The 12,262-nt window shown below is 61.8% G+C and overlaps 2 protein-coding genes across 3 annotated transcripts; both read right to left on the reverse strand.

The window, feature by feature from the left end:
* Nucleotides 1-214: 214 nt before the first annotated feature.
* CKAP2L (cytoskeleton associated protein 2 like) lies at nucleotides 215-7,834 on the reverse strand. Its single transcript, XM_084499221.1, has 9 exons — nucleotides 7,748-7,834; nucleotides 6,457-6,523; nucleotides 4,432-4,498; nucleotides 2,996-4,050; nucleotides 2,351-2,552; nucleotides 1,617-1,772; nucleotides 1,159-1,222; nucleotides 706-856; nucleotides 215-609 (listed from the first exon to the last, which is right to left on the reverse strand). Exons 1-9 carry the CDS (start codon nucleotides 7,764-7,766, stop codon nucleotides 384-386), a joined length of 2,007 nt encoding a protein of 668 aa, XP_084355347.1. The 5' UTR covers nucleotides 7,767-7,834; the 3' UTR covers nucleotides 215-383.
* A 391-nt stretch (nucleotides 7,835-8,225) lies between these two features.
* On the reverse strand, nucleotides 8,226-10,073 carry LOC311424414 (interleukin-1 receptor antagonist protein-like). 2 transcript variants are annotated; one of them, XM_084499554.1, is made up of 6 exons: nucleotides 9,921-10,072; nucleotides 9,776-9,824; nucleotides 9,469-9,670; nucleotides 9,204-9,374; nucleotides 8,975-9,120; nucleotides 8,226-8,871 (listed from the first exon to the last, which is right to left on the reverse strand). In XM_084499554.1, the coding sequence occupies exons 1-6, from the start codon at nucleotides 9,959-9,961 to the stop codon at nucleotides 8,659-8,661; spliced, it is 822 nt and encodes a 273-aa protein (XP_084355680.1). In that variant the 5' UTR covers nucleotides 9,962-10,072; the 3' UTR covers nucleotides 8,226-8,658. The 2 variants fall into 2 exon arrangements, with proteins under 2 accessions (XP_084355680.1, XP_084355679.1); XM_084499553.1 differs by having other exon boundaries at nucleotides 9,469-9,824; nucleotides 9,921-10,073.
* Nucleotides 10,074-12,262: the final 2,189 nt, after the last annotated feature.

The following is a 12,262-nucleotide window of genomic DNA, read 5'->3' on the forward strand; positions in this document are numbered from 1 at the left end:
GGAGATGTCAGCCAGGCAGGGCACTGTAGCAAAGCCCTGGGGACACCACTTCCTGAAGCACCAGGGGGTGCTGGAGCATCACAGGGACCCAGCGATGTCCTAGAGCACAAAACCCAGGGCGTGCATCAGAGCAGAGCCACGGGCAGCCCCAAGGGCAAGGAGCCCAAGCCTCCCATCCCGGACCTCACGCACTACTCATAGGCCACACTGCACCTCTGCTGCAAGTTATTTAATATTTGAAATATTTGAAAACAGAGGAAAAGGCTAATTACATGCCACCCCTACGTATTTACATCTGAGAGGCAACAGGAGAAGTGGGTGAAGTAAGTGCATGACAGCAAGAAGCACGGGGCAGCCAGCGCCCCTCGGGGAGCACTTTGGGGCTACAACTTCAAAATCTCCATCTCTGCCACCTCCGGCAAAGCCTTGTTTTTCCGGAAGACGTACTGCGTGTCCTCTTCGTCATCCAGGATTTCATTGAGGGATGACACGACAGGGTCGTGGTCCTTCAGCATCACGGGGTAGCAGCTCGCGGCCCTCTCTATCCGCAGCGAGCGCCGCACCGGCGTCAGGAATTTCAGCTCCTGGCCTTCTGGCAGCTCCCTTCCCCTGCGGGGAGAAGAGCCAGGAGGTAAACCCTGCAGGCAGGAGCACTGGCACGGGGAGAAGGTGCTTGCTGCCAGCTCTGCGGGCAGCTCCGCTCACCTGGGTATGGATGTCACCTGCAGTTTGATGGAGGAGATGGGCAGGCTGGGCAGAGAGCTCCCCGCCACGCTGGGAGTCGATTCCGTGTGCTCCCTCTCTGCCAGGCAAGGCGCTGTGGGCTCCCAGGGCATGGGCTGCTCAGCATTTTCCCCTGAGAGGAGAGAGGAGAAGGGCAGCACGGTTGTAGAGAGGGCAGAGCTGGAGCAGGCTCACAGCACCGCAGTGCTCCGCCCGCAGCTCAGGGCACCTCGCTAGAGGCCTGCTGGGCTGAGGCCTGGCCCCGGCAGAGGGCTCCTGCCCCGTTTCTGAAATCAGGATTCTGGACTTTGACAATGCTCCGTCACCATCAAAGTCAACAGGGACACCGGGCACAGGCTGCAAACTGTGCTGCTTCCCTGCCCGCAGCAGCAGGGAGCCCCAGCCTGCCAGCCGGCCCCTCCGTGCGTGTGTTACCTCCTGGCAGCTGGCCTGAAGTCTTCAGAATATCAAGGACAACATCTCTGAGCTCCTGGAGTGGCTGCAAGAAAAGCCAAACACGGGTCAAGGCAGGCATGACTCAGGAACAAAGAGTAGTCCAAAGAGAACGGGAGAAAAGGTTGCTGCTGCTGCACCCTGTGCTGGAGGGAAAGGCTGACGGCTGCAGCGGTGCCCTGCCCCAAGTCAGATCTGCGAGCACGCTGCGGGGTGGACACAGCCCAGCTGGTAAATCCCACCAGAAATTGCTGTTACACCTCCCAGGCACGGAGCTGCCATCGTGCTGCTTCCAGCCACAGCCCAGGGCACTCGGCCTCCCAGCCCTCCTCTGGAATCTGAGCCCAAAATCTGCCCCTCGTCTTGACGTGACCCGCTGGCACAGGGCAGGGATCGCAGGGAGCCACCAAGGGGAAGCGCTCACGGCGCTCCCTACTCACGGTAGCACCGGCTGAGATTGCGGCTTTGTACAGCTCCACCACGTCAAAGGGGCCGCTCCGGGCGAGCAGTTTCGCTTTGCAGATCCAGAACTTGGCGCATTTCTCTGCTCGGGGCTCGTGGGACAGAATTGCAGAGAACTCCTCCGACTGGACACCCTGCGAAACAAGGACAAGGTGTGAAGAATGGGGCCACCCCTCAGGGCCAGCGCTCCCGGGCAAAAGAGGCAGGGTCTGAGCCCGGATTTTGCTTTTTACAAGTCTCTTGCATGACCTTGGGCAGATCATTTCTCTGCCTCCATTTCCCCCTCAGTAAAATACGCACTGCAGGGGGATGTTGAGGGAGAGGTTCCCCAGTGCAGGCAGTAGCAGGGCCACTAACCCCTGGCGCTGGGCTAGCAGGTGGCATTGCCAGGGGTGATGTCCACCAGGGACACGTCTCAGGGTGGCTCACACAGCCTGGGCTGCTGCTGCAGAAATCCTGCTGCAGACCGGTACCAGGACAACGGGGACACACGTTGGCCACGTTACTGGGTGTCACTGTTGTCCTTGTCATCGCCCTGCGTGCCTTTGGCCTATCCCCATAACTCCAGGGGTGAATGGAGCATTAGGACTTGTATTTTTCCCAAGACAAGCAAGAATCCTCGCTCTACACCCGTGTGAGCACGTGGCCCTCATCTCCTGAGATGCTCCAAGGGAAGAGAAGCCTCTGAAAGCTGCCACTTTCCCATCCACACCTCCTCGATGAGCTTCAGGCACTCAGTCAGCAGGTTGTTGATTTTGTCCAAGTGGAGCTGCTCGGGCTTCTCCGCTTTCTCTTCCTCCTCAACAGCTCTACAGACGGGCAGCTTCGCTCTCACTGGCTTTTTTTTGGACTGCACCATAGGTGGCCGTTTGTAGGTCTTGCCTTTGGATGCCAACCACTGCTCCAGTTGCCTCCTGTTGAGGGACCAAGGGATCGCTGTTACCCCCACTTTCTGACCACCAGCACTTGCCGGGCTATTCCCCATCTTCCCCTTGGATCTCACTCTAGCCAGATTCAGCTGCTCAGTGGGAACTCCAACCTAAAAACTCATCTGAGCCAGACTGGGCAAGGCAAACCCGCCCAAATTTGTGTGTTTTGAAGATTTTTGAACAGGAGAGCAGCTGCACGAACCAGCAAGGCTCCACCTGCCAGCCACTACGACCACTTGCTGCTGGCTGTGTTACGCACGGTAGGGGACTGCCAAACCTCTGGGGGGAAAAGGGGAGCCCAGAGCAGCCCCAAACCACCCAGCAGCTGGCTGAGGGAGCCCGGCCCTACAGGTAGAAGCTGGCTCAGCAGCTCTGTGCTCTGCTGTCCCCTGGAGGCAAGGACAGAGCCAGCCCGAGGCGCTACTCACCTCCGATCCTCGGCCGTCTGGGTCTTGGGGACGCGCCCTGCGTGCACCCCGCGTGCCTGCGGCGGCTCCGGGTTCAGCCTCTCCCTTCTGCTCACAGCCCCTGGAGCTCTGGGGCTGTGAGACCGGCCCATGGTGGCTCTGGCTTGAGACAACGCCGTGTGTCTGGGCGGCGCCTTCACGTCCTTCCTCTCTGCCCCAACTTTAACCACGGGCCTTTGCCCCGACACCGCGGCGCCCAGCCTCACGCTGGGGGTCCTCGTGGACCCCAGGGTTGTGGTCCCCTGGGGCCTGCTGGAGGCTGGAGGCTTCGGGGGAGATCTTTTCGCTTGGGGAGCCCTACTGTGGTGCTGAAGGCTTCCCCCCGGTAGCGTGCCAAGTAGCTTTCCTACAGGTTGCCCTGCTGTATTCGTTTTTTCATGTTTTACTGCTGGTTTTTTGTGTAGCAAATTAGTAGAAACAGCAAGCGCCCGAGGGGGTTGCAACAGCTGGGTTTTGTCACTTGGTTTTTGAGATGCACTCTTTGAGCTTGGCAGAGACTTCCTGAATTTGTCCTGAATCAGTGTTTTCTTAGCCTGGCAGCTATTAATTGTCCTTGACACAGTGCCTGAGGTTTGCCTATGAGCCAAGGCTCTCTTGTTCGTGACGCTGTTTCCATCCGACTGAAAAGCTCTGCTCTGCACGAGGTGTGTAGGTGCTTGTGCTGAGAAGTTCTCTTTGTTGCTCTCTAGCTGTTCCTGCAGGCCCTCGGTCAGCAAGCAAGGATCCCCAGAAGCGGGGCCACCACATGCAGTCTCCTCAGTCCCTCCTGGGTTTAGGGAACCAGAGGCAGAAGCTGGGAGCCTCCCTCTGGGAGGTGCAGAAGGGTTGACACCTGGTACAAGCCCTGAGGACAGCTTTGTGCTCTTCCCCGGCTGCTTTGGATGTACCACGGCTGCTCCCCACGATGTACTTGGAAACTTCTGTGGGGCAGCGCGGCCCCCCGGCCGCACGGGCTTGCTGTCCCTCTCAGCATCCACCGCCACGTCTGGGAGAACATCCCTCTTGTTCCTGTTAGCCTGGAGAGAGACAAGGTGAAACTCAAGCCCCAAAACCAGCAGGGCCCAGAGGTCTCCAAGCCCAAAAGATGAGGAGGGCTCAGCTTGATCAAACCCCAGCAGCTCGCTCCTACCCCGGCCCTGCCAGCCCAGGGGGGCACAGCAGCATCACAGCGGCTGCCAACACAACACCCGCCAGCACCCAGATGAAGGGCAAGTCTCTCGGCCCAAGTTCCCCTGCAAAATAATTAGTTGTCTTATTGCCAGCTGTTTAGCAACACGTTGGCTGCAGCTCGTTTGGGGTCAGGAACTCGCTGTCCTGGTTTGTGGACCCTGTTCTGCCTGGACGTGCTTCAAGCGTGAGATGTAAAACCAGACTGAAAAGATTTCTCTTCTACTTACATGTTCTGGTTTAGAAACTGGTTTTAGGACTGGCTCCAGGCGATTAATCCGGTCATTTAAATAGGGCCTGCAGAAAGGCAAACAAGTTATCGGGGTATCCAGCAGCTCTCTCAGCAGAGGTTCAATACCTGAAACACTTGCCGCTGTTTCAGCAACCGGAGCTTACGAGAAGCCTTTCGAAATCAAAAAGCTGCCAAGGAAGCCACCACGTCACGTTTCTTTTTCTCCCGTGCGGCAGCGGAAAAGCGGCACAATAGGCTGACACCCGGGGCCGTCACACAGCTCACGACCGCCGCCGCCAAGAAAAGCCATCAAAGCGTTTCCTGCAGCCGAGGGGCCGGGCAGGCAGGATGCGAGGGGCTCGGACAGCTCGTGCCGCCCCTTGCCCAGCTGGGACCCCGTTTCCCCAGCCCACTGGGGCCGTGCAGCCGTCACGGCGGCGCCTCGGAGCGCGCCAGCACCCGCTGCGAGCCCCTCAGCAGCCCACCCGCTGGCAGCAAACAGGAGCCCGCTATCAGCAAGGAGCAGCAGGGTTCTCCCAGCATCTGCTCCCACAGCTGGCTCGGGACCTGCAGTGGGTTTATGTGGCAAGGGTTTGGTAGCGGGGGGCTGTAGGGGTGGTTTCTGTGAGAAGGAGCTAGAAGCTGCCCCACGTTAGGTGAGGAAGCCACTGCTGGCCAGAGCTGAGCCAATAAATGATGCTGTTTGTGCCTCTGTGAGAGCAGATTTCAGACTTTCTCCTGAGGGATGGACCCCGTGGTACGGGCCCATATCTGGAGCAGTTCTGGAAGAGCTGCTGCCTGTGGGAAGCCCACGCCGGATCAGTTCATCAAGGACTGCATCCCGTGGGTGGGACCCCACAGCACAGGGGACGAGAGTGACCGAGAAGGAGCGGCAGAGAAGAAGCGCTGTAGACTGACCATAACCCCCATTCCCCCGTTCCCCTGTGCCTCTCAGGAGGAGGAGGTGGAAGAGGGTGGATGCAGGGGAAGGTTTTGTTTTCTTTCCTTTGTTTCTCACTTCTCTAGCTTGGTAGTAACAGGTAATAAATCTTACTATCTCCCCATGCCGAGTCTGTTTTGCTCATCAAAATAATTACTGCGTGATCTCCTTGTCCTTATCTCAACCCCTGAGCCCTTTTCATCGTGTTTTCTCCCTGTTCCTCTTTGAGGAGGGGGAGTGAGAGAGCGGCTGTGGTGGACCTCGGCCGCCCACCTGAGTAAAACCAGCACAGGAACCCAGCCCAGCTGCCAGGCAAGGCTGACACCCCTGCAGACACCTCACTGCAACCGGAGAGCTCGGGTACTGCCCTCTGCTCTGCACCAATTGCGTGCTATGCCATTAAGATCATGAATTTGGTTTATATTCTATTTGTGGTGTTTCTCAGAGCCTGGCACCAGGGATTGGTTCACCCTTTCTGGTCCCTGGTCCTGCTTCCCTTTGTCTTCTCCCCATGGGGAAGTTTTATGGCTCCCAACAACAGCATGAGGAATACTGCAGCAGAGCCTCAACTGCTCGGCAGTTCCAGATAAAAGCTCTGCAGAGTGAGGCCTCGCAAGGGGCTGCTTGTGGCAGCGCATCAGCACAGCCCAGCAGCAAAGGGGCTGCCCGGCCAGGCAGCTCGCTTAAGAGGTCTGAGGGTCATGCCTAGCTTCACTGTTTGTGTGCTTTTAAGTGCACCAAAAAAGCCCTTTCCTAACTCCGGCCTGTCCCAGAAGGCTACCAAAAGCGGCACTCAAGCTCGGGTGACCCTTTTTCAAGACCCAGCAGCGCCTTTGATGCAAGAAGCCGTGCTCAAAACCCAAAATAAGGTTTGGTGGAGGCTCAGAAGACGCCCAGAGGAGACGTTTCCAGCAGGGAATATTGGTGCTGAGACCACAGCTGTGCTGCCAAGCAAGAGCACAGCAGGGGTGCTGCGGGACCAGAGCTGTCCCAGGCCGTGGTGGCCCGCAGACGAGGCTGTCCCCATCGGGGAGCTGCTGCAGTGACGAGGCACAGGCCGGCAGGCTGCACGCCGTGACTTACTTGGTGCTTGGGTGTTTCAGCTTTCCTTTGGCTGCCAGGTACTCCTGGAGCTGCCTCCTGCGCTTGTCTGCAAGGAGATGGTAGGGAAGGATCAGGAGGTGGTTAGGGCCCGAGGGAACAGTTCACACTAGGGATCAGGAGGTTCCACACCCAGAGGGGGGCTGGGTGCTGGAGCGGGCACCCCAGGGCAGGGGTCACAGCCCCAAGCCCACTGGAGCTCAGCAAGCGTTTGGACACTGCTCCCGGACACGATCTGATTTTGGGGTGGTCTTTTGGGGACCCAGGAGCTGGACTCCATGATCCCTGTGGGTCCCCTCCAACGCGGGGTACTCTGTGACTCCACGCAGACACAGCAGGCGCAGCCCCCAGCGCTCGGGGCACCCCTCACCCATTTTTTGCCCCGTGCTCCCCACGGGGCCGTTCCCAGACACCCCCCCAGCCCCTCCCAGCATGGGATCCCAGCCCACCAGCAGACACCAGAGCTCCTTTGGAAGGGTTTATGGGTTTCCCTAGGTTTGCCAGGCAGCCCCCACCCCTCTCCGCCAGCCCCCCGTCCCCCCCCCAGCCCTCGCCTTCCATCACTGCTCGGTGCATCCCCTAAATATCCCCTGAGCCCCCCCGTGAGCCCCAGCCCCCCACTTTTGGGGAAAAGCTGTGGGGTGGGGGCACCAAGGCCCCCCGGTGAAGCCGCCCCCAGCCCCACGCCCTGGGGGCTCCCCCAGCACAGCCCCATCTGGCAGCCCCCAGGCACCCCCCCCACGGCTCCGAGGGCACCCCCAGCACCCCAAAAACCCCCAATACCGCCCCCAGATCTGCGGGGACCCCCCTGAGCCCCAGGACCCCCAGCGCAGCTGCGGTGCCCTGGGTAGGGGGGTCCCTGCCCCATGGGGACCCCCCCCATGTCCAGCAGCCGCCCGGGGACCCGAAGGCGCCCGAAGATCCCCGAGGGTACCCGAAGATGCCCCAGAGATGCCCGAGGACCCCCGAAGGTGTCCGAAGATCCCCGAATGCCCCCGAGGATGCCCCAGAGATGTCCGAATGCGCCCGAACGCCTCCGAAGATACCCAAAGGTGCCCCCACAGGTGTCCGAGGACCCCCGAAGGTGCCCGAATGCCCCCGAGGATGCCCGAGGACACCCGAAGGTGCCCCAGAGATGCCCGAACGCCTCCGAAGATACCCGAAGGCTCCCGAAGGTGCCCCCAGAGGTGTCCGAGGACCCCCGAAGGTGTCCGGAGATACCCGAATGCCCCCGAAGATACCCGAGGATGCCCGAAGTGCCCCCGGCCCTCACCCTGCTCAGCCGCCGCCATGTCCGGCCACCGCCCCTAACCGCCGCCCGCCCCGCGCTGATTGGCTGCCGCCTCCTTCGAACCACCTAATGGAGAGCGCGGCAGGGGGCGGAGCTCGGGGCACAGCGGGCGGCGATTGGCCGAGGCGGGAGGCGGGGGGCGGGGACGGGAGGAGGCACGGGGCCGAGGGGGCGGGGCCGGCAGGGGGGTGGGCGTGGGGACCAATGGCGGCTGCGTGCATTAATTAGCATAGATTAAGGAGGCGGGGCCTGGGTGGGCGGGGCGATGGGAGGGGGCGGGGCTTGGGGGGCGGGGGGCTGGGGGCTGGGGCCTGGGCCTGGGTTTGGGGGCTGGGGGCTGAGGCTGGGGCTGGGGCTGGGCTCAGCACAGTAAATGGGTGTAAAAGTACGGTAAAAAGTGTAAAAAGTGTAAAAAGCACAATAAATAAGTGCGAAACCTCAATAAGTGCGACGCCACAACGAGTGTAACGGCCCGATCAGTGTAATTGCACCATAAATAAGGGTAAAAAGTCCAGTAACAGCACGATGAAAAGGGAAATTCCAATAAATAAAAGCTCAATAAATAAGTGGAGCAGCAGGGGGGTAAAATCACGGTGCGTGGAACACAATAAATAAGTGTAAAAGCCTAAAAACGAGTGGAACAGCACAATAAATAAGTGTAAAAGAAGCAAACCAGCGCAATAAGTGTAAGAGCACAATAAATAACTCGATAACCGGGGGCAGCAGCCCCAGAGCAGCGGGCGGGGGGCGCGAGGCGGGCCCACGGGGCCCATTGGTGACTATTTCACCTGAAATATCGCGGGCGGCAGGGCGGCGCCGCGGGCTGTACTCGGTACATACGGCGAGGCAACCGGTGACTGCCGGTTGGGGTCGGGGTCGGGGTTCAGGGCGGCTCAGCGCCCGCTCAGCTTGTAGGTGGCGACGTTGACCTGGTCGGGCTGGTTGGTGATGCCCACGGGCTGGCGGGACTGCAGCGAGGTGCAGATGAACCAGCCGGGGAAGGCGGCCGACTCGAAGCGCGTGGTGCCCTCGGTTGGGCTGTCCAGGCGGTAGAAGATGAAGCGGGTCAGCTCGGCACTGTCGATGTCCCTCATGACGTCGGCTTCCTGCGGCGGGGACAAGCCGGGGGTGAGCGGGAGGCGGTGGGGACGGCGGTGCCATCCCCACGGGGACATTGTTGGGGATGTTGGGGACGTTGGGGACACTCACCTCCAGCTGCAGCACGGGCTCGGTGCCGCTCAGCACGCAGGACATGTAGAGCTTGTAGCCCTTGATGCCCAACGCCACCGGCATCTGCATGGCCCCGGCGCTGCCCTGCCGGGTGTGGGGCCGGTACAGCGCGATGTTGAGCCTCACTGCAGAGAGAGAAGGGACGGGTCAGGGGGCGCTCCCCGGGGACAAGGGGTGGGGACGGGGGACAGGGATGCGGTCCCCTCACCTTTGCGGCTGGCGGAGGGCCCCTGCACGTTCAGGGCCACCAGCTGGGTGGGCGAATCCAGCGCGAAGCACTTGTGGTTGATGTCGAAGATGTCGAAGGACTGGGAGCGGGTGTAGCGGTACATGGGGGCCCCGGCGTAGCTGCTTTCAAGCCGCTGGAAGGTGACGGGTTCTGCGGGGGAAGCAGACGGTCAGGGGGGTGTCAGCAGCGCCCCGCAGCCCCCCTCCACCTCCAGCCACCCCTCCTCCAAGCACCACGTCCCTACCGAAAATCTCCTCCAGGAAGCCGCCCAGGTCGCTGTCGGCGAAGTCCTTGTGCGACGGCCTCCGCAGCATCTTGGTAGCGGCCACCACCAGGGTGGCGGCCTGGCGGAACCTCCTGGCGCCGTGTCCCGGCATCACCATCACCTGGACGTCCACCGTGGTGTGGCTCTGGCTGTGCTTTGCCTCCGAGTCCAGGCGAAGCTTCTGGGGGCAGAAGGCCGCAGGTGAGCGCCGTGCGATGCCGTGCCACGGTGCCACGGCGCCGCGGTGCCGCCGTGCCGCGGTGCCACAGGGTCCTCCCGGCGTTACCTTCTGTGGGTAGAGGCAGTCGGGGCCGTAGAAGGTCTCCTCGCTGAGGCTGCAAGGACAAAGCGGGGCGGTGAGGTGAGCCCAGGGCTGCGTCAGCACCCGGCCCCAAAACCCCCCCGGCGTGCACCGGCACGGCCGCACTCACCTGCCACCCTCCAGCACGTCCAGGTCGGGGACGAACGCCATCTCCACACCGAACGGGAAACCTTGAGGGCAAAAGAAAAGCTGCGGGGTGCCGGGTTGCCCTGCTCCTGCTCGTCCTGCTGGCAGCGGCGCTTGGGCGCACTCTGAGCCCGGCCGCCGCGTGCCGGGTTTTCAAGCGCGGCTGGAAGGAAGCGCAGTCAGAGCGGGATTTCCACCTTTCGCAATGCTCAGCTTCGCCCATTTCCGCTCTGCCCCGGCACGCCGCTTGCTGCGGCCCCACCATTGCCTGCGGGCATCGGCTCCACGTGTGGGGCACGGCAGGGCAGTGCTTTGGGGTTGGCGTGGCGATGCTTTGGGGTTGGCGTGGGGTACGGCGGGGCGATGCTTTGGGGTCAGAGTGAGGCACAGCAGCAGGGCGATGCTTTGGGGCCAGTGGGGGGCAGACAAGGCAATGCTTTGGGGTCATTTTGGGGCATGGTGAGGCAATGCTTTGGGGTCAGATTGAGGCACAGCAGCAGGGTGATGTTCTGGGGTAGGTGCGGGGCACAGCAGGGCAATGCTTTGGTGTCAGTGTGGGGTGCAGCAGGGCAGTACTTTGGGGTTGGTGTGGGACACGGCAGGGCGATGTTTTGGGGTCAGTGTGGCGCACAGAATGAGGTCAATGCTCTGGATCTGGCGCTCGCGTGCAGTCCGGCAGTGGCCGAGCTGACACACCGGGGACTGCCCCGGCGCCCACGATGACGCTCGCTCTCGTCAGGGCTGGGGCAAGGCCGGCCACCCCGGAAGGGGACGGTGGCGCAAGCGTGGCCGCTCGACGATTTCCCCACCCGGACCCACAACTTCCTGCCGGCTGCCAGCGGCCGCAGGGACCCCACGGGTCCCCTCCACCGCCCCGTGCAGCCCCCAGCCCCCCGGGAGGGCACGGAGCACCCACGGGGACATCAGCCCCATCCACCTCAGATGCCATCCCCTTGGGGATGCTGCCTCTGGGGACACCAATTCCTCGGGGACGCTTCTCGCCGCAGCCCAGGCGTCTCCCCAGTGCCGTGACCCCGTCCCCGTCCCCACTGCAGCCCGTGCGTGCCTGCAGGACGTCCCCCAGCCGGCCCGGCTGGCTCCATGTGGTTGCGCCACGGTGGCCGGGCCGGGGACGTGCGTGGCCCCGGTGTTTTCCTGCGGCCGTTTCAGTTCCCAGAACAGCGCCGCCGCCCGTGGGACCATGACTCAGGGCTGCGATCACGGCCCCACAGCCCCACGGCCCCCCCCATGCCACCAGGTGCCCCGGGTCAAGGTGTCCCTCATGCCACCGTGTCCCCAATCCGTGGTGGGTGTCTCCTGGGGTGGGTTTCCCCCCACGGGTGGGTGTTCCCCACACCACGATGTCCCCACACCATGCCGGATGTCCCCACGGGTGATGTCCCCCCCATCGCAATGTCTGACCACTACGGTGGACGCCCCCCATGGACGGATGTCCCCACGCTATAGCGAATGTCCCCATGGGTGGATGTGCCTTGCACCAGGATGTCCCCATGCCAGGTGTCTCCATGGTGGATGTCCCCAGAGGATGTCAGAAGCCCCCCGTTGGCAGATGTCCCCGTGGCATATATCCCATATATCCCCCACACCATAGCTGATGGCCCCATGAGGGATGTTGTACACCATGACGGATGTCCCCACGTCATACCAGGTGTCCCCATGGCCAATGTCCCCACAATGTCCCCACACCATGCAGGATGTCCCCATGGCTGATGTCCCCACACCATGTTGGGTGTCCCTACACCTTGGTGGATGTCCCGACACCACAGCAGACGTCCCCACACCATGGTTGATGTCCCCACAGCCAACGTCCCCATGGCTGATGTCCCCCCACCATGGTCAATGTCCCCATGATGGATGTCCCCACACCACAACAGACATCCCCACACCATATCAGGTGTCCCCATGGCCATTGTCCCCACAATGTCCCCACACCATGCTGGATGTCCCCATGGATGATGTCCCCACACCATGATGGATGTCCCCACACCTTGTTGGATGTCCCACCACCACAGTGGACGTCCCTGCACCATGTTGGGTGTCCCCATGGCCATGTGTCCCCATGTCCCCACACCACAGCAGATGTCCCCACATGATGCCAGGTGTCCCCAAGGACGGCGTTCCCACACCATGATGGATGTCCCCACCCCAGTGTCCCCATGCTGATGTCCCCACACCATGATGGGTGTCCCCACACCATGTCAGGTGTCCCCATGGCCATTGTCCCCACAGTGTCCCCACACCACGCTGATGTCCCCACACCAATGTCCCCATGCTGGATGTCACACACCACGGCCAGTGTCCCCA

The sequence above is a fragment of the Aythya ferina genome (genome assembly GCF_964211825.1).
Source record: "Aythya ferina genome assembly, chromosome: 27".
In the NCBI taxonomy this organism is placed as follows: domain Eukaryota; kingdom Metazoa; phylum Chordata; class Aves; order Anseriformes; family Anatidae; genus Aythya; species Aythya ferina.

Coding starts and splice junctions, on each gene's coding strand:
- CKAP2L (XM_084499221.1), bottom strand. Junction 4,499..6,456: donor CTGAAACACCCAAGCACCAA/GTAAGTCACGGC, acceptor GCCTTTCTGCAG/GCCCTATTTAAATGACCGGA. Junction 610..705: donor CAGGTGACATCCATACCCAG/GTGAGCGGAGCT, acceptor TTCTCCCCGCAG/GGGAAGGGAGCTGCCAGAAG.
- LOC311424414 (XM_084499553.1), bottom strand. CDS start 9,961: ATGGCGTTCGTCCCCGACCTGGACGTGCTGGAGGGTGGCAG. Junction 9,825..9,920: donor GACGTGCTGGAGGGTGGCAG/GTGAGTGCGGCC, acceptor TTGTCCTTGCAG/CCTCAGCGAGGAGACCTTCT. Junction 9,375..9,468: donor CTTCCTGGAGGAGATTTTCG/GTAGGGACGTGG, acceptor CTTCCCCCGCAG/AACCCGTCACCTTCCAGCGG.